Below are 24,139 nucleotides of genomic sequence, written 5' to 3' on the forward strand. Positions count from 1 at the left end.
TGACGTGTCAGGCGTGTAAAAATAAAAAGATATTTTAATGTTAAATATAAAGACAAAGGGGACATTTTATTTAGCGGTAGATCCGAGAGCTTTACAGATCGAGGTGTTGCACTTCGCTCCAACGCCGGCAGAGGGCGGCGTTTCACCGCATAAGGAACCGTCTGAGTTCGAATACGCAAGACTCATTTTCGAGTCATATAATGTCATGCCAACAACATGACTAGAGCAAATGCCATCACAGAACATACTCCTGATGGGTGTATTTATATGTTCTTGAGTTCACGATATTTAAAAATCAATGTGAGTAAAAAAGACTACACGTTACCATCAAAAGTTCTCTTTTTAAGGTACAAAGTATACATTTTAGTTACAGACAATATCATCCACAAACACAGATACAAAGTAATCCATGATTAACATGTGGGAGCTGTCATGAACTGGGATGGTTCATGGCAAAGAATGGAGTCCACACATGAGTCCACACATGAATTAATTTATTAGCGAGTCACAGATAGAACCCAACACCAAACGAAGGTCAGGAGGCCAATTCTTATTTTCCTGGAGGAGGAAAAAAGGGCTCAGTCTGGAACCCGCTACCTGGATATCCAACCCTTAAAGCCCCTGTTCTCCCTCCACCCACAGGTGAGCCCGTTCGGCCTGACGGCACATCCCAAACCTCCACCCAGGGAAACACAACCAGAGGGTCAGGCCCCCACAGAACACAGAGGCCAAAAAGCAAAACGCTGTCTTTAACTTCTGGATCCACCCTTAAACCAAAGCAGGGGCAAAATGTGATGATTGTGTCTAGAAATCATCCATTATTCTTGTGTCAAACGTGCTGCAAACACATAAATCAACTAAATCCACATCAGCAGATCCAACATTTAATTACCTGAATCAACTCACTCATCATAGGTGGTCGTTTCTTTAGGACCTAATTTGAACAAGGGGGTGACATTTGCACCTAAAAATGTCTCAGGTCTCTGAATTTTCTGAACAGGCATTTTAATACACAGGTGCGTACACAAATGGAAGTATACAAATGGAAAACAGCTCGGTCGTGACTTCTTTTTGTCGTTGTGCTGCCTGATTATTATCTAAATCATTTCCAGCTTTATGTCTTGTGCCATAAATGCTGAAAGGAATTAAGCAACTGGATAAAACATTAAACAGACAATTGCATTCACTGATGCCCAGAGATGCTCAAAGATGATACAGGCACTTTTTTTTATTTATTTCGCACGCAACACAGAAGCAAGTATAATTAATGAATGTCCAGAATTAAATATTGAGTGCAATGCTATATCTGACCACGCGAGGGCACCAATGTCCTTATTACGCCTCAGTTTGCGTCATCAAGAGGGGACATTAATGTAAGAGCATCAAATATCGTCATTTTAGTGAGTAACATTCTTTATAAATGTGCAATACAAGCGTATGTTTCGGTGTCTTCTGTAAAAGATCACCTGACAAGTATATCTTAGATGAATTTGTTAATACACAGGTATGTTTCTCCCTGCAGAACCTTTATGCTTACATATATTAACACGGGACTTTAATAATTTAAGAGAATTTCATGGAAAATATTTTCATTTGAATGAGTGTTTCATAACTAAACCATTGCTGCTTAAAACAATGCCAAGTGGATAACTTTTACACTTTTTGGTGACGTTTAAAAGGAGCCAAATGAGTTCTGTTTTGGGTCACGGACCACTTTATTAGTTGAAAATGTTCTATTTACTTTTAGAGTGCCCCCACCCACCCAGTGAATTTATAACTTGTCAGCATATTTGTACCAAGCAGAACATCAGTGGAAAATGTATTTTTAGAGGCTTCCTTTGTTGTCAGCCTATTCGCAGGGGTTGAGTTGGAAGGCCTCCTTTTCAAATCTGTGTAAAAGCTTTTAAAATAGCTTTGGTCTTTTTTCTTTTTGTGGCTTGGAGTCACAGCAGCTGATTGATGTTCCAGCATTCTCCTCTGTGCTCCGGCCTAGTTTTGCATCTGTGCATCTCCTCTTTCCTTATAAAAATTCCGACCAGTAAAAGGCTGAGAGGATGAGTGATGGGTGAGAGGTGGAGCCGGGGCTGCTCCTTGTTCAGTTTGTTTTAAATCCGTTTGGAGAGGAAACTTTCATTGCTTGACGATTTATGAGCGGTCTGACTCCCAGTGGAATTGGTCCCCCCCGAGTGTAATAACCCCACCTTTAACATAAAATTTGAGTTTCTCTTTGGTGTTGTTTACTCAGTGTAAAAGGTGTTAGGTCCGGTGGAGAGCGGAGGGCCCCTCTGGACAACTCTGTGGAAACCGTACCGCGGAGAAAACCTCCATCTGCCGTGACCACAAAACCCTTTGTGAAAATGTGAGAAAATAAATGTAATAACAGGCTCAGTTGGTACAATGGAGGAGTTAAAAACTGCAGCTCATTTCACGGGCTCTTAAAAGTCAGACGGAATGACTGAAGTTTCCCCACGAGCTGCAGCTTTAGACTCCATCATCAGCCTCTGTGACGCACAGCGTGGTGCCCCCCCCCCTTCCTGAGCGGAACAGGAAGTGAGTCTGTAGGGACGATAGTTTCTCAGGCTGAACGTCAACACTCTGGTGGGGGATCACTCGTGACTCACTGCTGCTGCATGTGTTTTCTGTCCGGAGGATATCGATTTAGATGATGACGACCTATAGATGGCTCGAGCTGTCCCATGTGACAACACCACAAAGTGCTCACAGAGGAGAAGAGTCACTTTTGGCAGCAAAAACGGCCCGAATGACTAATTATCGGCCCATTCTGTTACTTTTCCCAAAAATTCCCCGTTTTGTCCCTCCCCTTCCGAAGTTCTGTCGCAGCGGGAGGCAGAAAGCGGCGCCTCGCTCCTCGCCGCCGCGGCCGTAGCCGTTGAGCTGTCATCTGCCCGTCAGCCAGGGCCGCGCTGACCTGCTGCACATGAATCCGCGAGAGGTGAGCTGGTGTGTGTGTCTGACCTTTGAGCTCAGCAGCAGGAGAGCTTATTGTGCAAATGCAGCGAGCGCGACTGAACTGTGCAATAAATCAGAGGGGATGACTCACTGCCTCCATATTCACGAGATTTATAATTGAAAGCATATTGCTGGGAGGAGAAACCCAACGCTGCTCTGGAGGCAACAGGTTTAGGGGGGTTAGAGGCACAGCGAGACTGAACCTGATGTAAAGAAGTGGTCAGACTGTTGAGTCGGTCAGTTGCAAAATGCTCCGGAATCTGCAGCATGTATTTCAAAAGTCATTACATTCCACACAGGCTGACAAGCGGCGCGCCTATTACCAGTCATTTTATTTAATCGCTAATATAAATACAGGGAGAATTGGTTTAATGCCGCTTCAAAAGCCCAGTTTTATACAGTTTGTGTCTCTTGCTTTGAGTCAGTAAACCACAAAGTAACCCAGCGGTTAGATCCGTCTCTTTCTACCCGCGCGAGCCCATAACTCGTGTCAGGGCCACTTTAAATCCACCAGGTTTACGTTAACATGTCAAAAAGGCACATTAGACGTTTCCACACACCAATAAACTGGCGTTTTATTGGTGGGGGTTGACAGAGGAGCCATCATGAGGTTGTATCCATGGTTACAGTTGCCTGAGATGTCGTTCAGACAGCGAGCGGGACGTCAGTGACGGGACAATAGAACCTCGTCCTCTTACCTTCTGCAGGCCTGAGAAATGGCCCATTTCATCCTTGGATTTAGTAGAAATGTGCGGCAGCGGCCGTCTTATCGCCCCACCGGCTGATCTTCGGCCGTCAGATCTTGCAAGAGACCGAAGTGGCGACAGTGATGGAGCTGATTTGGCCAGCAGTCGTCAGGCTGGCCCGGGGCCGGAGAGCCCATTAGCGAGGGCCCGGGGAAGCGTCCGTGCTGCTCTCTCTGGATCAGCCTCCTTCGCCGGCCTCAGAGGGCAGAAGCAGTGACTTGCTCAGACAAAGTGACACAGCACTACACAAGCTGGGCTCCATTCAGGCCCGTCACTCTTCATTTGATCCTGAAATAGACATTATCCAGATCAAACGGTACCATCTCCTGCGCCTTTAACCGATTAGCAACTTTGATTAGAGATATGTTACTTGTTATATTCCGGCTATTCTGAATTGTTTTCATATGTGTGTCAAACGTTTAGCGTTACTGGATTTCTGTGGTTCTGTTCTCCTTCTGTGGTGCTGACTGATGGCCACAGCGCCAGGATCCCCTGACTTCTAAGACCTTCAGGACGGCCTCAGTCACGCTCCAACCACCTCTTCTGATTTATGGCAACTGACACGAACTCTGTCATCGTGATATGAAGGACGCCACGGCCTGTTTGGATTTCAGCGTCTGAGTCCGTTTAGCAGCGAGTCGGCGTGTTTGTCACAGTCCTGCGAGTACCGAAGTTTGACCGGCGGGTTTCTCTCATACCACGTTGGAAGGGGGGGGGGGGGGGGGGGGGGGGATTCAACAAGAGCTCTGAAAGTTGTGATTTAGGGCTTCGGCTTCATTAACGACGGCCATTAACAAGTGGCTGAAGCGTCCACGTGTTTATGTGGACCGATGGACAGAACGACCAGGTCGGAATCTGAGCCGTCCTCTCGTTGCCATCAAGAGGTCACTAATGCAGTGGGGGCGAACTTTGAAGTGTCCTAATGGCCTTTATGGTGCCATGACCCGGCACCAGCTTCTATTAAGGGTGTCAGTGAAGCCTGGTTAGAGCAGCGTGACCCATTAGGTTTAACGAGCGCTGTCCGGGGCACAGCGGGCTCCTCTTCTTCCTCTCTGCGAGTGTTTAATGTGTCATCTACACACAGTTTTGACTGAGAGTGAGAGCAGAGGAAACCTTTAAAGTTTAGAGGGGTAGCGTGTCGCCCTGTGGAGTTCATCGGCCCTGTGTCCTGTGGGGTGGCTAATCCGTGAGTTTTGTTACATTTGGTCGGGTCAGACATTGGATTGGTCCTTTTTTTGGACGTGAATCACGTCTCCTGTCGGCACCAACGCGCTGAGATTGAGGAGCCAGCGATGAATCGGGACAGTCGCAGTGTTTAGAAAGAGTCATGGTTCTGTCAGATTTGTTTAACATCACAAAAATAAGAAACATTCCTTTCCATCAGGCGTGGACGTCCAATTCCTCGTCTCCAGCTGGAGGCTTCGGAGGGCGACGGCAGGCCTCCTGAGATCTGAGCGCCCTGTCCAAACACTCGCACGTGTTGCTGGGACGGAGCCGCAAATGGGAGCGCTCCAACATTCTTTGCAGGGCAAAGACCAGAGCGATGGCAAGATATGAACTGGCGCAGGTTCCCTTGTTTTCCCCTTGGCCTTGCTCCCCCATTGTTTTCTGTGCGTTGTCCCCACTGGTTGGGCCGCCCGTGGATGATGTTCCACACAAAGTTTGAAATAAAGGGGGGATTGATTACAGCCATCGTTCTGCTTGTGAGAGAAAGTTTGGAATGATCATAAGAACCTCTTTTTTTTTGAGGGCTGTGTTGTTGCATGATTGTGCCCCGACTGCAAAAACAAAGAACATCTGTGTGATGCTGCGTTCTGCATCGCATGACAGCTTTGTCTCGCCGAGGCTGGAACTGCGCCGCTGGCCGACGGCCACCTGGAGGCATTTAAGGCCCATTCGAACAATTAGGCTTAACTTTGGGACTAATAGTTTGGACAGAACGCTGCATCTGGAAGCTGCAGGAAAGAACGGGATCCCCTAGCGTTCACCTTTAAAAGGAGATGTGCATGGTGACTTTATCAGTGGGGGGGGTCGTTGCGATTACCACGCAGGCATAACGTTTTATGACTAACGCCGTAGTTCCACAGTTTGGCTGATTTCATTCTTTCTTCAAAGACCATTTTGGGAGAAGCGCTTTTGTTCAGTGATGCATCAGGAACACTGATGCTGCTCTCATACGTCACTTCAAACAGAGGCTGAAAGCAGAACTAATGAACGGCCGCTAATGTGGTCATTAACTTAATATTTTAACTTATGAGACATAAATGAAATGAAAGCCCTTGTTGTGATCTCATCAAACGCAACGATGCCATCATATTCTCTCTGTTTAATCTCTTTCAATGTTCCTTTTTGAACAGCTTGTATTAGAGCGTGTTGTGTTACTGCGGTAATGAGCCACCCACTCAACTGCTGGAGATTCCTTTATTTCCAATCACTTCAGATTTGTCTTAACCTCTTCATCGTTTTTCGTGGTTCCCAATATGGACGGACTTCAGGGGCATGAAACCCAGCAGAAGTTGGAATTTAAAAACCTCTCCAACACTGTAAGTGCAATAAATATTGCAACGGCACGTTTTCTAAATTCACAAACAAAACTAGAAATGCTTGATTAATATCCAAAAAAAAAAAACAACAACCAAAAACTGCTTAAAGCCATGAGACAAATGACAAAGAAAACCTCTGTAAACATCCAGAGTAGCTCATCAGAATAAGACACACCACTTTGATTTTACATACACTTTGAAATATTACTGCAACACTTAATGGGTTCATCTCTGGAGGTCCATAATTACACATAAGACAAAAACAAACGGACAAGCCCAGACAATAACATTGACCACATTCGCACAATATGGCATTATAAGATGTCATTTGCTTTGTTTCAGTAGTATCAACGTGGGTGGAGCTCCAGAGGGCTGAAGCTGAGGGACGACAAACGCACACTCGACGCACAAAAACACGCACCAGATCCTGCTTTCAATCTGACACGTCCGTCTTTCGGCTAACCAGGTTTACATTAATCCAAACGCGGGTTACGTATTATAGTCATAAGGGATCTGAACAATATTGGGATCAAACAAAGTTTACAAAAAGTGAATTCTCGCTGCAAAATAGAGGCGGAACTGGGGAAAATCTCAAGTGGAGCCTGTGTCAGTTAACCAAATTCATAATACTGTCAATATAAAAATTCATAAATAGAAAATGGATAATGAAAATAGCTTTTAAAGTCATCACATAAGCTTCGGGGTGGTTGGATCATGAACAATCCCGATTTTGTGACCACTAAATAACAGAATAAGCTGTACATTAATCAATAATGTAAAGTGTTAGTTGCAGTCCTAATCTCAAGTAGGAGCGCCTCATCGGCTCAACAAACCCAGCTAGAAGGAGAGCAAAATGGATGCTTTATTGGCAGGAAGGAGGTTCGTCTGCAGCCCAGCACCGTCCCTGATATCAGCCTGCGATGCAGCTGCTGACGGGCCTGATCCGGCGGGGGTAACGCGCACGGGCACCCCTGCAATCACAGCACGCAGCCGCCGCATTCCTGATGTCCCCGCATCATGTTACTGAAAGAGCGGCGATGTGGCCCGCAGCCACATGGGGCCAAGATTCCACGCTGCTGAGAAACATGCGTGCCGAGGTGCACGCTCACAGGTCAGGTCAGCCCACTTTGATGCTAATTAAGTGTGTCTATCTGTGTTTGTTTACTGATTGATGGTGACGTGACCGGTTGAAGGCTGCTGTTGTGCAACGTTGGCCCCTTCTGCCAGCGGTTTCCTGTAACCTGAGGCCTGAACCTAGCGGGGGAACCTGTGGAGACGGTCCTAGGGGAGGAAATGACACATTGGTTTGAAACTGCTGCCAATCCAAAGCCTCCGCTCCTCCCAGACTACGCTGGCAGACGCCATCCCTGCACTCACTCACATGCTCCTTACTTAACTGCCTTAAATCTCTTCTTTGGAAGGACGAAATGTTTTCCCTCGCTGCCAAATATTGTTTTCTTTTTGGAAAAGGGGTTAGAAAGGGAATTTTCTCACTTGTCCCACATGGGTGGCCTTATTTTTTTTAAATGTAATTCAGAGCACAAATACTCCTTTAGGTACTTCAACTATCTATACTAGAGGAGACAAGTGTAAAGGAATAAAACACAAAGGGCAGTCTGGGTGTCAGTCACCAAAGAACAGAGCGGAATCTTCTAAATGGAAACACTGTACGGCAGAGTCGGAGCACCTGGAATACCAAAAGCATTTGAAGGTCGTTAGGTTTTGCAGATTTGACTGACACTCGTCACTAACAGATCGCCACATCACGGATGATACCCAGTTTAACATCGATATCGGACCTGAGAGACGGAGGAATCGCAACAGAAAACACGATGTCACACCTCTCCTATTTCTCTCACTTTCAGCATCTGCTGATTGTCACAGTCACAGTTGTTATCTCGGCTGCGTCGGCTGCTGTATTGGCCTCCGTTATCTTGGCGGTCTCTCCCTGTTCGTTTGACCTGCGTTATCAATCGTGCTCTCAGAAACGCCCCCTCCTCCCCCACAACACTCGCCGATGTTTAAGAGAAGGGTCATATGGGGGCAGGGTGGTCCTGGCCCGGGACATCATGTTGCCCAAGAGATGGCTGCGCTGTGTTCCTTGGCCTTCATTCGCAGCGCAGCTATGCTGGAGGATTTGCGGTCCGGATCAACGTTGAGGTCGTAGCCATTGATCCCACTTCCCATCCCGGGACCCCCAAAAAGGCTGCCCATGTGCGTCTGTCCCATGTGGCTGCCGCCTGGACTGGGCACCCCCAGGAAATCGGCAACACCCGCGGGACCGTGAGGGTGAGGCGGCATGCAAGAGGGGACGGGGTCACAAGGCACAACACAGCCAGGCACTGGCGACGCTCCGCTGCTGCTTCCGATCCACGTCGGGTTCTGGATCTGAAGTGGAACAGTAGGTGTTTACTGCATAAAACATCATTCAATTAAAGTTACACCCCGCACCATTACACCCTTGTGTTAGCAGGTTCCTTTACTTTCCTTATGTTGTTTACTTCCCCAGGTGTTAGCATGTTTAGCAATTCTCAGCTAAAAAGCTAAATCCAAAGCTAAAAAGCTAAATCCAAAAACAGACATGTAAGGGTAAAAGCTGGACTTGTACAAATGCAACTCTAAACCGGTGTTTGTAAATGAGAATTAGATGAAGGCCAACATATGATTGGGATATATACCTGTGCATAGTTTTCAGGCCGGGTCAGTATAGGGAGCTCGTACGCAGTAGAGAAGTGTGTCCGAACCTGCTGCATCTGGCCAAAACGCTCCCTCTTTCTCCATTTGGCTCTACGATTCTGAAACCACACCTAAAAACGATGACAACACCAAAAAAAAAAAAAAAAAAGCTTCAGGGACATTCAAAGTACAAACCAGCAACAAGCCCAAGTTCTTTTGTGCAAAGAACAAAACTGTTCTCTCCTCGCAGCAACTACACGTCAGAAACCGAACCACATAAAACAAAGACAGTGAAGCGTATAAATTCTGCTGCACATGAAAGTCCAGGCCCGGGTTTTAAGACTTGACGTGCCTTTAAAGTGCCGTCCGCTCAGAGCTATTGATGTGAAAATGTCGAGTCTCCCCCGGTGCTGCACCTTTCAGCTCCTCCCTTTGATACACAAGCGTCTGCCTCCCTTCAGGCTGCCAGCGTCGACAGATCCACATCTGGACCTGTAGCCATTCATAAATCACTGGCAGAAAGGTGTGCTCTCCCCCACATGTCAGCACTGTGGGATACAGTGGGGAATCCTTCTGCGCACTCCGTGACAAAAGTTCAAGTTCTGCCCGACGACATGCTTTTCTTCGTCCATTATGTAGGTATTTGATGCATGAAATAGGTTCTTCAGGGTAATTTTATCTCATGAGACAGATAGTTACAGGGGCTTGGCCAAAAGGCTGATTTTTCTTTTATGGTACCTGCTGACAGACCGAGTCCAGGCTTCATAGTTCACCTCTTCATGGAAGGTGTTGGATTAAAGCAAAGTGAAGGGTGAAAGACCGAGTGAAAGAGTTAAAAATTCAGCAATACTAAGATAAATGCAGCCAGCCTTGGCCTTAAGGCTCCCTAATGTGGTAATATGATAAGTGTGTTTATTCTTTGTTTTGCTTTTCTTGGGATTTCTTCCGCTTTTTTTCCCCAATTTAGAAGTTTATGTGGGGTTTTTATGGAGCAGCCGAGCACACTGCACGATAATCAACTGATCCAGAGTCAGAGTAAATGATAAAAAAAAACTGTGTACACTGGCAAGGATGTAAATCTGCCCCATTAACTTAGTTGTGAGAAACTTAGTTGCACCATTGATGTTTTTCGGACCTCTCAGGATCGACTCCTCCTTTCCTGGCCTACTGATCCTCACTTTCTGAGATGGTCACGGTGGTTTGCACAAACTCAGTCGTGTTTTTTTAAAAAATAAAAAATAATAAAATAATCCTTGCTGCCTTTGGGTTTGGTCCCAGTCTGATTCTAATCATCTATTTCTTTTGCTGTTAAGTCACAAAAATCAGTGGTAGTATTTTTAAATGGGACCCAATTCTCCCATCCTCAAAGCCAAGAACCAAAGGGGGACAACGAGTCCTCACTTGTTTATCTGTATCTATTTGTTGGTTGTCTGAATTTTGTCCTCCCAAGAGGGAAACAGAAACGTTTTCAAAGAGAAGAGAGGCAGCGAGAGAGAGACATAGACACAGAGAGAGAGAGAGATCGTGCTTCAGCAAAGTGGTTTGAACTTGGATTGGGACTTGATTCCCGGCCCAATCAACTTGTGGTTTCCAAAGTCCCTGACAAGCAATTTCCCCTCTGTCAACCTCCTGAAATCCCCCATAATGTTTCTTCATCTCTCACTTTTTCTCTCAGTCGCGTTTATTGACATGCATGTGAATTTTTCACATGCACAGCGCCACATTGTTACACGAGGAGCAGCTAATCTAAAACTATAGAAAGTGTCTGTTGTGAGGTTCAAATGCAGCATTGCCGGATTGTCTGCAGTGACAGCAGAGAACGAGTCCACTAACGTTTATATGTTAGATGCAGTTATCACACTGGTCTCCACCTGGAACGTGAGTTCGGTTATATGTTATATATCTGCAGTGTGGCTCAGAACGTATTTGTGCTCCGTGAGGGTCCGGGATCCGTTATAATTAAATGCGTAAATTCAATAACATTGAGAAATTGTCATATATTTTCTTTGGCTCCTCTTTGGTTGTATGAGCTCAAAACGTTACAGAACCTCAAACACAGGCCGTTGCACAAAAAGGTCTTGATTGGACCCAAACTTTGGCCCCGATAACGTAACGTTTTTGGGGTGGAAACGCAGAACTTGAGTTCTGTTTTGACTGTCCGTTTACACAGAAACGCCTGAAAGTGATACGAAAACGGGCTCCGGTGTGAAATGTCTCAAGCGTCACCGCATTCGTTGTTGTGTAAGTGCAAACTGGAGCAAATTCAGAGATTTGGGACGTGCACTCCACAGCTGCAGGCAACTGAGCTGAGTAGTCGTGGACCATATACGTAGACGACAGTAACCGTAGCAACGGCGCCAGATCCTGGGGACCCGCTGGTGCTCCACAAAGCTCAGTTAGACGCCGGGTGAGGTTCATTTACACGAGTTCTTGTCCAAAACGCTAACACGGCTATTTGATAGGACAACTTATTGGTGTTGAAGAACCAAATATGTGGCGCTTAAATGCTAAACTCATAGAAGTCAGGCGAGGCCAGCGTTGAGGCGGGATTAATTGCCAAGAATCAAGAAATTAAACTCTTCTTTTCATTACCCCTTTGTCAAAATCTCTCCCCAGCCGCCGCGGCCAGCTCCTCCCCGCGTCCCTCTCCTCCCACCTCCCTTTTAAAGTCAGCGAGGGGAAGTAGGGATATTGGAAAGTGAGATGGGAGAATGTTCAAACTGGAGCTTGTTTTCATTTCATGTTTAATTTCCTGACGCCTAAGCCCTCGGCTTTCCGCAGCTAACCTCTCTGACCTTCCAGAGGCGTGCAGACGAGAACAGCGGACCAAGAGTCCGCATAGACAGACACACACACACACACACACACACACATTGGGGGCATGCACAGCGGAAAACATCCACTGACATAGAATGATATACACAAAATCAAAGTGGGCCGCAGCCGTGTGTTCTTTTAAGCGGGACGTGCTCGCAAACTTTCTGGAACCTTTCATCAACGAGCGGCGTCTGAGCACATACATGTCCCTCGTCTCGGTTTGGCACCGAGTGTGTCGTGTTTCACAGAGGGTTTGTTCTGCGTGGCTCTCTTTGAACAGCGCGGAGAAATGAGGCTCAAGCCAAATAGTTTGGCGGGGAGATCATTGAGGGAACATTGTGAGGTCACATGTGTCCTTTGCTCTTCCGTGTCTTCTGCTCCGTTCTCCAGATTCAACATTTGTTCACAGAAAGGTCTGATTCTTAAGCTTTATCGTTTAATGACGAACAATGAAGCCCCAAAGGCTTAAGTTTACAAACTGAAAACACCTACTGTTCTTATTTTATCAAGCAGACATCTGCGAGGAAGGTGCCTCGGTGCTGTAGGAGCTTGGCGGCGATACAGTAATTGCTAAAGACGCTGACAGCAAAAGGCAGCTTACAGAACCATTAAAGACCTTTATTTATGTGCCAGAGCCAGCAGGAATAGAGAGGAGTCGAGAGGGAGAAGGAGGGCAGAGTGCAGCGCTCCAGAAGCAGCTTTTGAAGTCCAGCCCTCTCACCTCATCTCTGTCACCCAGGACCGCGGTGATTGTGAGTGAGTGACTGCCTCTGCAGCCCGGCCGCCTCCTCCATTAAGTGTGTGTAGGCAGTGTGGTGAAGTTCAAGTGAAAGCTAATTGCGCAACACAAAGGTTTGGTAGCATAAGTCGCAGATGTGATTCTGGAATCCTGGTGCCCGACTTTATTAAGAAATTCGTCATCAAAATGAGAGCGGAAACTGCGCGGTTGACGGCTTGGGGTTAAAAACGACGACAACAAGGGGAAAAAAGAAAACGGCGGTACTCTGATTTCAACGGCTGTTGTGTCTGAAGATGAAGAGGATTAGCTGATCACTTGCCAAAGCTTCCAGTGCCCCTTGGTATTCAACAATTGCATATTCCTGGACTTTGTCTTGATGGACCCCAACCTTAAATTGTGGGGTTTAGCCTTGATTGTGTGTATATTTAAGGTCTGATTTTGAAGTATGGTTTAAACCCCACAGTGACTCAATGGAGCCTGCTGTGCGCCTGTCGGATGAGGACCTTAATTATATTCATCTGGGGAATAGATGGCTCTGTGAGAATGCAACATGAAGTAGTTTACTGTACCTCCAGAAGGACCAGGCCCGGTTCTCTGTCCCTGACTGTGTCTCGGACTGCTTGTGAAAATTGAAACTGGCATTTCAAAGTGTTTTTTGTTTTTATATTCCTACCAACTTAACTTTTCCTTTTTTCCCATGAGTGTTTTTTCCTCTCTCCCCGCCTGAAGGTTTTTGTGTCGAAGCAGCTTGAACGCAGCGTAACTTTCAGGAGAAACCCTTGACCTATGACCTCCCAGCAGAGTCTGCTGCATGTAAGAGCCAAAAGCGAGTATTCCCTCAGTCCCACCCAGCCCACTCTGGAGCACAACTGGCAACCAGAACACAAGATGAGAAACAATAGGCCTCACTGTCTGCTCTGCTCAACAGTCTTTGTTACCGTGCCAGTCCCAGCTCTCCCAGCACTCTCTGTCAGTTCTCACAGGGGTTTCTCGCATGCGAGCATGCACGAGTGCAGGAATACAACACACCTCTGGGGAAAATGCTCTTAGAAAAAGAGCTGGATCCATCATTTCACCAAGTGCGATAAAACAATGCACGCCTTTTTTTTTTGTCACCCAAATCAGGAAAGAGTGATGTTGATGCTTCTTTCCATCTGAGTTGTGCTGTGAAGAAGCTGCGCTTCAAAATAAAACATTTGCTAGTGTTTAGAAGGATTCCATGCCTGCCTTTTAAATGCCTGACTTGAGTGATGCAAACACAGCTGGAAGCTGAACACACGTCGATCCAAAATACCCGCTGAACCAACTCACGTACTCCTGAGGTCAGAAAACCAACCTGATCCTTCTTCAAAGACCCCAACATCTTAATCGACAATTTAATCTGATTACATCTATGGACCAATGAATATTCAAATTTGGGTGGAGATTTTATATGAATTGAGGATCTTCGGCAGCTGAGAGCTGCCCCCTAGTGGGCAGGTGGCAGGAGCTCAATACAGGCTCTTGTAGTGTATATACATTTGCCCAAGTGTGATATATGAAGACTGCCTTTTCAGTGAAGAATGTAGCTTCCACATCCTCAAATCTTTAGATTTTTCCCTGTATGTTGTTCTGTGCTCACCTGAACACGAGCCTCCGTCAGATCGGTCCTCAGCGCCAGCTGCTCGCGGGCGTAAACATCTGGGTAGTGCGTCTTCTGGAAGACCTTCTCCAGCTCCTCCAGCTGGTAACTGGTGAACGTGGTACGATTACGTCTTTTCTTTCCTTTATTGCTCTCGGCCTCCGTTTTGTCCAAGGGGCTGGAAAGTTCTGAGCCCGGCCGCTCGCTCTGCACCTTCTCACCGGGCGCCTTTAGGTTCAGGTAGCTGCCTTCCATCCCAGAAGGGTCCACACTCGAGGGCAACTCGGATTCTGTCAGGCTGCTGTTGTCCTTTCCTGCGGGAGGAAAAGAGAAATCAGGTGAACCCTAATGAATGAAGTTTATTCTTAACATCCGTTGTGCTGCTGCCCTGTGGTGCGGACACGGTGGCTTTCGATCTTGAAGTGCTTGAAGAATCTGGAGCTTTGCATGTTAACATATCTCAAGTGGAAACCAGCTTCTGACCATTGTAGAGCTGTGGAAAAGTGCAAACGCTGCCGATCACGCTGTTGCCATTAATTAGAGTCCATATTCTACAGCTGAAACACAACAGACCTGCTCTTTTTGTGGCTGAAACCACAGTTCCCAGTCTTCTCCCAGCAAGCACGTCTGTTCATCATCACTCTCACCAAACACAACTACTTTAAGCTTACATCACCTCTGCTGTTTTATTTTGAATTTCCTAGGCCTTGTCTGCATGCATCAGGTCTCCAAATGCAGATTTTGACGTGCGCGAGGTGAAACCTCCCCCTCGTCTCCACCCCCCCGCCTCCATCTTCAAGCATGTATGGTGGACCTTGTGCGACCGCACTTACTCTTGCTCCTGAGATGTAAACAACGTTTTTTGTTTGTCGCCTTTAATTTTCGAGCGTGTCCATTTTGTCTGACAGACCTCAGTCTGTTCCTGTCGGAGCTTGTTGGCTTTTTTGTTTCCTTTCAGGAGATGAAGAAGGCTGCCCTTTCTCCCTCAATAAACAAACATCTGTGTGAATAAATAAGCTGAGGGGCTCTGCTTGTGTGCCAGTGAGAACAGTGCACTCTGTCAGTCTCTGTTTTGGCCTTCGCTGTGAATGGGCCAACGGAGCGCCCCGTCCTAACTCCATTAGTCTGAAACATGCTCAGAACCGTCTCTTCCAAGTAAACACACTTGTCTTTTGCAACACCAGCATTTTTCCAGTGTTTGTTAGTTTGCAACCAGAGCTAGAAATAGTTTGGGCCGATCCACGTGCGTCCTGTGCGCGCGCTTATGCACTGGACTTTCCTTCGGTAATGTCCCGGCAAAGTAAGCTGACATCTTGTGGCTCCGTCAGCTCTCTGCAGGCAGCCGTCAGCGAGGTGCCAGAATGGTTGCGGAGTGATGAGGCCGCCAGTGGCTGCGTGCAACATGCCTGTTTGTTATTGTGGATTAGTGCGCCTTTGACCTTTAGTGCGTGAATCCCACAATGAGATGTCAATTGTCAACCCTCCCCTGCTCCCCACGTTCACCAACTGAAGCAACGAGGGAGGGAACGGCACAGATTCCCCAGCTGGAGTTCGTGACCTCATATCACTGTAGCCCACCTGTCAGACCCCCTTACAGTCTTCACGCAGGCAGATGTTCTGACTGCTCCAGCCCCTGTGCTGGCCTCCACTGCTAAAGAAGAAGTGAGGGAGGTCAAATCCAGGTTCCTGTTTGGCATATGGAAGAAAGCGCAATTACGTCCCTGAGCAAGGCAGATATCCTGTAAGCAGAGATTACAGCTGGGCACGATGGTGGGTGGAAACCTTGTGAGCCTTATACAGGCCATATCAGCAATGTTTAAACTGGAATCTGCTCTAATTAGACCTACCTACAAAGAAGAGGTTTGATTTCTGGAAGGGGGCGAGGGAGGTATGTTTAATTGCCCTCCTACTCTGTTTCCTCCCCAGTTTCTCTTCTCTGTCACGCTAACCACACAAAGTCCTTCGCCACAAACATCTTTAGTGTTTCTCCATGTTGAGCTGTCTCTTCTGCACACTGTTCTGGAGAACACATTTATCAGACACTACACTTTTTTCGGGGGGAGCCAAGATTCCAGTGTGCTGGCTCCAGTGATTTTTTTTTTTCCTTCTTCTTCTTCTTGGCAATTACAAGAATGTGTTTTTGACTGTTGTTCCCATTTTGGGATTTCACCAACAGATGCAGAGATGCAGCAAATATCACCAGCTGATCCCACAATTTGCCAGAGTTGCTGTGTGACGAGCTGCAGACCTCTCCAGTTAGGTGAGGTCAGATGTTTACTGGGGTCAGCAATTTAATCACTGCAGAAAACAGAGAGAAAACATCAAAGTGTAATTGAACTGGTTGTAAAGCAACAGGGCACCCTCTCCGTTTTTATGGAATGGGATGGGGAGGGTCAAGTGAAGCCATATAAAAGAAACACTATAAATTAGTAACCTGGGGAAGGGTTAATGACCAAACACTAAATAGGGAAGGGAATGCTTTTAAACAGAGTGCTCTCTAATGTTCTCTCAAACACACAGAGTTGACGGCATTCTGCCACATTAGCGCAACATTTATGATACCTTATAAGGATCAAATAAAGTCAAATAAAACATTAGCTTTTGTGGCGATTAATTCCGCATTTATTGCCGGTTCTCAGACGTGCTTTGGGCTAGATTAATTTCCCCTAGCATGGTTCCTAAGACTTATGTTGACTGTTGGTTCCTCAGTGGAAGGGAGGCTCCCAGATGTTCTCGAGGAGAGATCTATGCCAGCAGCTCATGCAGGAATGCAGATTCACTGGGGAACCAGAACTCTGTTCAGCCTCACTCCTGATGAATTGATACGGTCATAACCTCACCACTGTCATCATACCTCTGGCTATCTCTGGCTCACTCTCTCACATAAACCAGGCCCACAAATAGTTTGGAAGTTCTGGGGATTAAAAGGAGAGTTCCTGACACTTAATTATTAGAATATCAACCTAATGTTGAGACAGTAATAGTAGTAGTAGTAATAACTTCCAGGTCGGGGTGAAGATTGTTTTCTAATTACTCACTTTGAAGCAGCGTTTCAGGCTCAGGGCGAGGAGCAACGGATCATCTTTTAGCCTCACATTTGTGCTGACAAGAGATTTTACAGTTTTTCCTTCTCACATTTATAAATGAAGGTTATAGTCCAGCGACTCCAGTGAGAGGATTTGGGGGCATTTTTACTGCCCCAAATCCAGCAAACGGAGCAGTTTTTCGGCACCGACCGGATCGAGTTCTTGTGTGCGTTTGAAGTGTTCCACAGTTTGAACTGAGAGAGAAACCTCCATCCTTCTAAAGGTCATGATGTCATCGTTTCAGGCCCACTCATTATGCATTCTAATATACTCAGGTTCTCAGAGACAATCGCCAGTGTATTCAAACGTGCCGTCCTGACAGTTGCTTCGCTCCGAACACAATGTGTTAGTCATCAGCACATGCCTAACTTGTGACTTCACTTTTCCCAAGTGCTTAAAAGTGTATTTAACATGCTCTATTTTGACAGGATGCTTTTAAATCACTGCCAGGAGTTTTGGGGGTCCTATTTTGGTTTTCGTACGCCCAAAGGAAAAACTTTTTACATATCACAGGATGCTTTGATACTTTAAAGGGAGGAGGGGGTTTGTGTGAAGGCCCCGAGTCTGAGAAAGCTGCGTGCTATTTTGTGAAACCGTTGGGCGAGTGGCAATCTTCTCATAGCCACCAGAATGCAATATTGAACTGCCTCTCAACCACAAGCGGATAAATGCAGTGACTCTGACTTTCAAATCCAACTTTGGCTCCTTTCAGATACATAATGTGATCATCTTTTTGTCATGGGGTTGTGTTTGCAAAACTCCGCCGCCACTTCCACAAATAAAAACGGAAAGTTATGAAACGCCGGCGGGCGAGCGCCAGGGAAATATAAGTTCATGTAAACACGCACATGTGCGCAACTTTCCCAGAAATCCTTTTATTTCTCCCAAGCAGATCAAATCATGACCCATTATGTTCGTTTCTGACTCGGTGCTTATTTGCTCAAGGTATTGTTGAGACAGGGTTATGTAAACCAGCTCCACTTTGTCATCTCAGGGACTCCGTAGCTTTGGTGAACTGATGTTTGGGGAGCATGAATAATAACTATAGGAGCCTGTAATGCACATCTGCCTTAGATTAATGCGGACCTCTCCTGCAAGGCTGACCTGCATTCCTCAGCGCTCGTTCAGCTCCGGGGTTTTTATTTCATTCATCACTGTGTGTGCAGGTAGACGGCTCCTTCCCCGTCCTCACCGTGGGACAGTCTCACTGGCTGAGGTGCATTTAAGGAAACGACCTCTCCGACCTGAGTCACTGCGAGCAGAGATCACTCACGATACTCCAAGTTATTCTCCAAGTTGGGAGATTATTGATCCCCATGTTACACAGAATCTGCAGAATAGGCTGGAACATTTTCATTTGAGGTTAAAAGACAGATTCTCAACCCGTCTTCAGTTACAAGCATTAAAAATGATTCACGCCGACAGTATATTTCCCCCATTCTGCACTCCTGCATTAAACACAATGATCAAATTTGCAGATTTGTGGGAGTCACAGTCCCCCCACCCCCAAACTCCACATTATCACCAATGGGTCGCCATGGGAACGCGATTACATTTCAAATTTGATATTACCACAGAGAAAAATCTCCTTGGAGGATGATGATTTTGCCATCACGATAGAGATAAAGCATTGCGCAATATATCACTCCTTGAGGACCACACATAAAAGCACGAGCCTGTTGACGCCTGGGGCTTTGGCAAGACCCCAAAATATCCTCCCCCAAGCCACGATGCCTTCATCTGGCTGCAACATTTTCAATAATAACATTGCAGAGCTCTCCCCAGGGGAGGCGTGATACATTTAAAGATGGTGTTTTAATGGTTCTGTCAGCGAACTTGCCAAACCAGATCGCTTCACGCTTTAATCTCGTTTGGAGGCCTCGCTCTCGCTATCGTGATACAGCGATGAAGAGTGGCTCCAGTTGTTTCTGATGTAAATTAATTGGACAACTTCACACTTTATACGCTGGCAAAATCTGACGCGCCAAATTGTGAGATGAATTTCAGTCGCGTTGGTTCCAAACCCATCTGCAATTATACGAATAAACACGCACTGATTTATATAATATTTAGATTTGAAATGTGATGCTGATTCAAAACGAAGTGCCACGATTTCTGGAATATACTTACAGCTATTAAAACAGGCAGATGTAAGAGATAAGAGCCTTATATAGGTAATATAAGGCCTCCTGCTGAATATTTGTTCTTCTTAAACTTGTAGAAATCGATCGTTCGGGTCCTTGAGAGGGTTTTGTTTCTTTTTTAAATCGTATTTTAAATCTAAAAAAATAAATTCCGTCTCCACGATGCCTCAAAAAGCATACTTAGATTAAGAATTTTGCGTGCACGATGGAAATGACTTGAAAAGTCGGTAAAGTTTCAAATAATTGCTATTTAGACGCGTCTAAATCCCTAAATATTTAAATCAGCGACTGATTTTGACGTTTGCTTCGTTTTCTAAACTCCAAAATGGTCTATTTAGGAACTGGTGGAAGGTCTATGACTAATAAATAAATCTACGAATTAAACACGATGGATGATGCCAATGACAGGAGTTTTTAATGTAGTTCCATTTATGTCCTTGCACACATACAGATTATTGGAGCGATTTCCGTGCGTGTTTGCGCGCGTCCTGGTGATTTACTGTACTTCAGACTTGAAAATTGAGATAATTCACGGCACGTGTATGTTTGTCAGTTGTGAAAATAATTAGAGCGGACGGACGAACGTACAGAGAGGATTGAGAGTGTTTCTGCGGCTTCACCGAGAGGCTCGAAAACCTGTTACTTTCAGATTCAGCCAAACAGATGCAAAGATTTGTTTGATAATCACATCTTCACACAATCCTATTAGAATGATAGATTATAATCAGGGTTTATGGAGAAATAAAGCATAAAGGGTGAATTAGGGTTGATTTTTACTTGGGTCCCGATCGGGACAGTTTTCTATGGTGCCATTTTGTTCTCGTGCGCTCTCAACTTTATCATAAACTTCAGCATTTTAAGGAAACTTCTGGCTAAAATAGGGATTCATTTGGTCATAAATCAAGAAGATTTGATCCTCTCTCCCTTCTTTCCTCGCCGAGTTGCAGATGCTGCATTTAGCCATCTGTGCGCTTTCCCGTCGCCGCTTCCAAACTTTTAAGTTTCATCTTTTCTGCACTCACCATAGCAAGAGACGAGTGTCCCGTTGAGCCCGCTGTCCGAGTGCAGCTTGCTCCCCTCGGGTGGAGTCTTGCAGGTCGGTCTCTGCATGAAGAGCTGGTATTTGTTGAAGGTGCTGTCTTCAGCGCCATCCAATGATTGGCACTCCTGCTGGAACGGGCTCCTGGACTTCTCTGCGTAAGGCGGCTGCCCTTTACCCGGGATAAACGTGGGGCTGTATTTGGTTTCAGCGGTCGGGAAAGTCCTGAACTGGTGATCCCTACCTTGCGCAGTAGATGTGCTGTAGTACGAATCCATCGATGTCATGTCGCAGTATGAGACGCACGCTGCGTTCATACCTAAAAGGATATATTTAAAAAAAAAATAAAAAAAAATCCACACGGCGCTTGTTTCCCACCCCTCTCTAAAGGCAGCAAACGCTCTTCACAATTTCTCATGCGCTGACAAACTTGCACTGACGCACTCTTGCATACACACTCGCACACTGGCGCATCTGGGACTGGTTAAAAAAATGAATCAGATGCTTTCCAGAGCCTGCAGACCGAACAAATGCTAAAAGCCCCCTGAAGGTTTGTTGGGGTAAAGAGAAATGCCTTGCTCAAGCAGATACCGCCTCAGTAGCCTATAGTGTATCTGTCACGCACGCGCTTACGCACGCACACACCGACCTTCAAGATCCGTACACGTGAAGTGTAGATCCAGCCCGCGCCGTTGTGCAGCCAGTAAAAATGGGAGGTCAAACTTTTTGCTAAACACGCGGAGACACAACACATGACATTTATTTAATTAGAGGATGAAACGCATCTGATCTTCGGCTCTTTCACTCGCTAACAAACCTCTGACTGAAGCTTTTGTGCTAAAAAGTTTGTCCTTTTCCACGGAGCCATCCTTGATCAGCAGAGGGGGGAAAAAAATCTTCCACATACCTTCAAAAATATAATGGTGCCGGGCCCAGGATTTAAGAGCATCCGTGCCCACTTATGCTACAGGACAGAACCGGATCAAGGTCAAGAGGATTTGTGTGATTCTGGTGTGAGAAACAGGACGGATAAATGTTCAGTAAATGTGAGCTGATCATCACTACGATTTTAAGGCTTCATCTGAATGAACGAGAGCAGTCAAACAAGGCAAATAGGCCTGTTTGGTGCGCAGTGGTGAAGCCGCGCCAGCATTTGAATCCCCCTGCCTATAAAACTAAGCAAAGCAGATTCAATCCCGTCATAATGCGCATTTTAAGGAAACATCTTGACTCAAACCCGATATGAAGTTAATTTGATTTGATCATGTTTTTATTATCGAGAGTGTAATAATAATAATAATAATAATAATTTTGACGGTCTTCACTATAATTTTCGAATGATGAAGTTTGGTGATTTAAGAAATCGTTTTTTACTGTAAATCATTAAGAAAAACGATATCCTGAAGCAACAGACGCAATTGTCGAGTTTTTCTCCTGAAAGTAGAGAGGGAAAACAATCTTTCATGTAATGATAATTTAAAGCTTGCGGTCTTGTTAATAATCAGCGTCTGTTTTACTGTTGTTCAGCCTGTTTAAAGTTTGAAATTAGGGGCCTTTTAACGCCTTGTCTTTCTTTTTTAATCTTTTGTTAAAATAAAATGGAATATTCTGCTTTTGTCTCTCACAAGTGCGTCTTGTTTTGTAATTTATCATCTCAATTATGGCTTTAATTTGGGAGAATAATATCTACATTTTTAAAATTAAAATGTATAGGTGCATTTATTTATTTGAGCATTTATAGAACTAGGATCTTTAGTATTCAGTTGCTGCAACACTGTTTCCTATGACAGTGGCTCAAAAAATCATGTTCTTTGGTCTATTTGTTGAAATAGTAAATATACCTTTCCATTTATGTAAATTCATATTTATATATATGCTTTAAAGAAATAATACTCAGTTGTTGGTTTTTAATTTTCCAAAGTGAAACGAAATCAGGCCTGTGTCATATGTGCTGCAAAAATTGCATTTATTGGGATAGTATTTACCTCTTTCATGCAGCCGCACTTTCAAGGGATTAATGTTTAGTTTCAAAGGTCAAATAATGACAAAAGGAATTAGTGGGTCTGTTCACATTTCTTTTCCTCTCCTGCTTTCTTAATTCTTTACACTTAAATACGATGTCATAAAACTCAGATACCAGTAATAACGACGCCTTAAAGAGCCTGCCACAGTTTGGCACAGTTAAACAATCAAAAATGACAGATTTCTTCTCTGGCGGCGGCGTATAAGCAGGCCTCCACTTAATATAAACCACCCCACAGCTACAGGCAAGGCTCAGCTGTCACAGATATGCATCACTCGTGCGTTGCGTTCTCTCTAAAAGGTTTCCACTAAATGGCGACCGGTCTGTTTAACTTGCAGCGGGACTCATGTGCAGGTATTGGCTGCTGAGGAGACAGGCTCTCCGCTGATGCAGCAGCTCGTAGCCTCTGGGGTTTATGTTGGCACAGGCCTTGTGTGCATCAACAGCAGGGTCCCCACAAGCTCCCCAGCTATCAGTTCCTTGTGTGTGTGCGTGTGTGTGTGTGTGTGTGTGTGATGGACTGGAGAAAGTGCTGTAGGTTAGGCTTAACATTGCTGTTGTGTTCAGTGGCTGTGGGAAAGGCCAGACATCATGAGAGAGGATCTTCCTGGAACATTTTTAAGGGAACAACTCTGTCAGAGAGCATTTTGGAAACTTGACAGATGAGACAATGACAGGCATATAGATGTGTATATTGTGACCTGTGCACACATTGGGACTGTAAATACTTTAAGGTCGGTAATTCAGCTCTGGACCCGTCATATCACAGCTGCAAATCAAGCCTCTCTCATTCCTTTCCCCACAAGCCCATTTTGGGTTGACATTTCTCATTGTTTTCACCCCTCTATAAAGCTACCCTCAGATATAAATTATTTTCTGGTCAATTTCAAATGTTCATGAAATAATTTTATTGTCATATTGTTGCCACTTTAATTATGAATACATAGCTGTTTGATTACCAGCTGTCTGGGGTCCTTTAAACACACATGTGAAGGCTCATTATAGTTGGTTTATTATAAGGGGAGAGAATTCTGGGTCATTATTCTGGCAACAAACACTCTTGATGTTTTTGAGGTAGTCAGTAAACAAGCAGTTTTCATGTCAGAAAATGGATGTGGTGTTGTGGATTTATTGGGAAAAGTTCCTGGGTTTGAACAGATGGTTGGGGTCTTTCATTCTCATGTTCTCACTGTGTCCCCATGTTTTTCTTTTTCCAGGGACTCGTGTTTCCTCAGCAGGCACAGATTTGTGTGGTTGGAGGCCTAAATTGCCCCTAGCAATAGAGTGAGTGGCATGAAGGGTCCTCGCAAACGTAACTGGGATAAACGTGGGGTCCCTGAAGATGGATGGAACGTGCACTGAGTTATGTTCTTATCTGTCTGGGCTAAGCACCCCTTAATGTCCAAGTAAAGCCGAACAGGACAGAAACAATCTTGGAGAACTGAATTAACGTCATGGGAGGGGGGCTTATTCTTTTACTGGTTACGATGGGGCAGGTGAGGGAATTGATGTCATCCATTCAAACTTTTTCCTCTACAGTTTTCAGCCTTTCCGATCCACATGGGACAAATCAGTGCATGTATAAGGTCCTTTAGCACGTTACAGAAACATCTAAACAGTCTCCAGACAGCGGGTCGGTGGTGAATGCTCGGGCTTCTTGAGGGAGAATGTTCAAATGGCTTAAAATCAAAATATAGAATTTTAATATACTGGACTTCCAGACTTTCTTGGCCAG

General features: G+C 45.4%; 1 protein-coding gene across 2 annotated transcripts; it reads right to left on the reverse strand.

The window, feature by feature from the left end:
- Nucleotides 1-6,123: 6,123 nt before the first annotated feature.
- Nucleotides 6,124-21,008, reverse strand: LOC130536666 (homeobox protein aristaless-like 4). 2 transcript variants are annotated; one of them, XM_057052770.1, is made up of 5 exons: nucleotides 20,626-21,008; nucleotides 20,365-20,553; nucleotides 14,113-14,426; nucleotides 8,938-9,066; nucleotides 6,124-8,647 (listed from the first exon to the last, which is right to left on the reverse strand). In XM_057052770.1, the coding sequence occupies exons 1-5, from the start codon at nucleotides 20,696-20,698 to the stop codon at nucleotides 8,327-8,329; spliced, it is 1,026 nt and encodes a 341-aa protein (XP_056908750.1). In that variant the 5' UTR covers nucleotides 20,699-21,008; the 3' UTR covers nucleotides 6,124-8,326. The 2 variants fall into 2 exon arrangements, with proteins under 2 accessions (XP_056908750.1, XP_056908749.1); XM_057052769.1 differs by having other exon boundaries at nucleotides 20,365-21,005.
- Nucleotides 21,009-24,139: the final 3,131 nt, after the last annotated feature.

Source organism: Takifugu flavidus, chromosome 13, assembly GCF_003711565.1.
Source record: "Takifugu flavidus isolate HTHZ2018 chromosome 13, ASM371156v2, whole genome shotgun sequence".
Classification (NCBI taxonomy): Eukaryota; Metazoa; Chordata; class Actinopteri; order Tetraodontiformes; family Tetraodontidae; genus Takifugu; species Takifugu flavidus.

Excerpts from the sequence above, each read along its gene's own strand:
- LOC130536666 (XM_057052769.1), bottom strand. The coding sequence starts at position 20,698 with ATGAACGCAGCGTGCGTCTCATACTGCGACATGACATCGATGGATTCG. Across the intron at positions 9,067-14,112 it reads TGACGGAGGCTCGTGTTCAG|GTGTGGTTTCAGAATCGTAG; the intron begins GTGAGCACAGAA and ends CATCGTTTTTAG. Across the intron at positions 8,648-8,937 it reads GGCCTGAAAACTATGCACAG|ATCCAGAACCCGACGTGGAT; the intron begins GTATATATCCCA and ends GTTCCACTTCAG.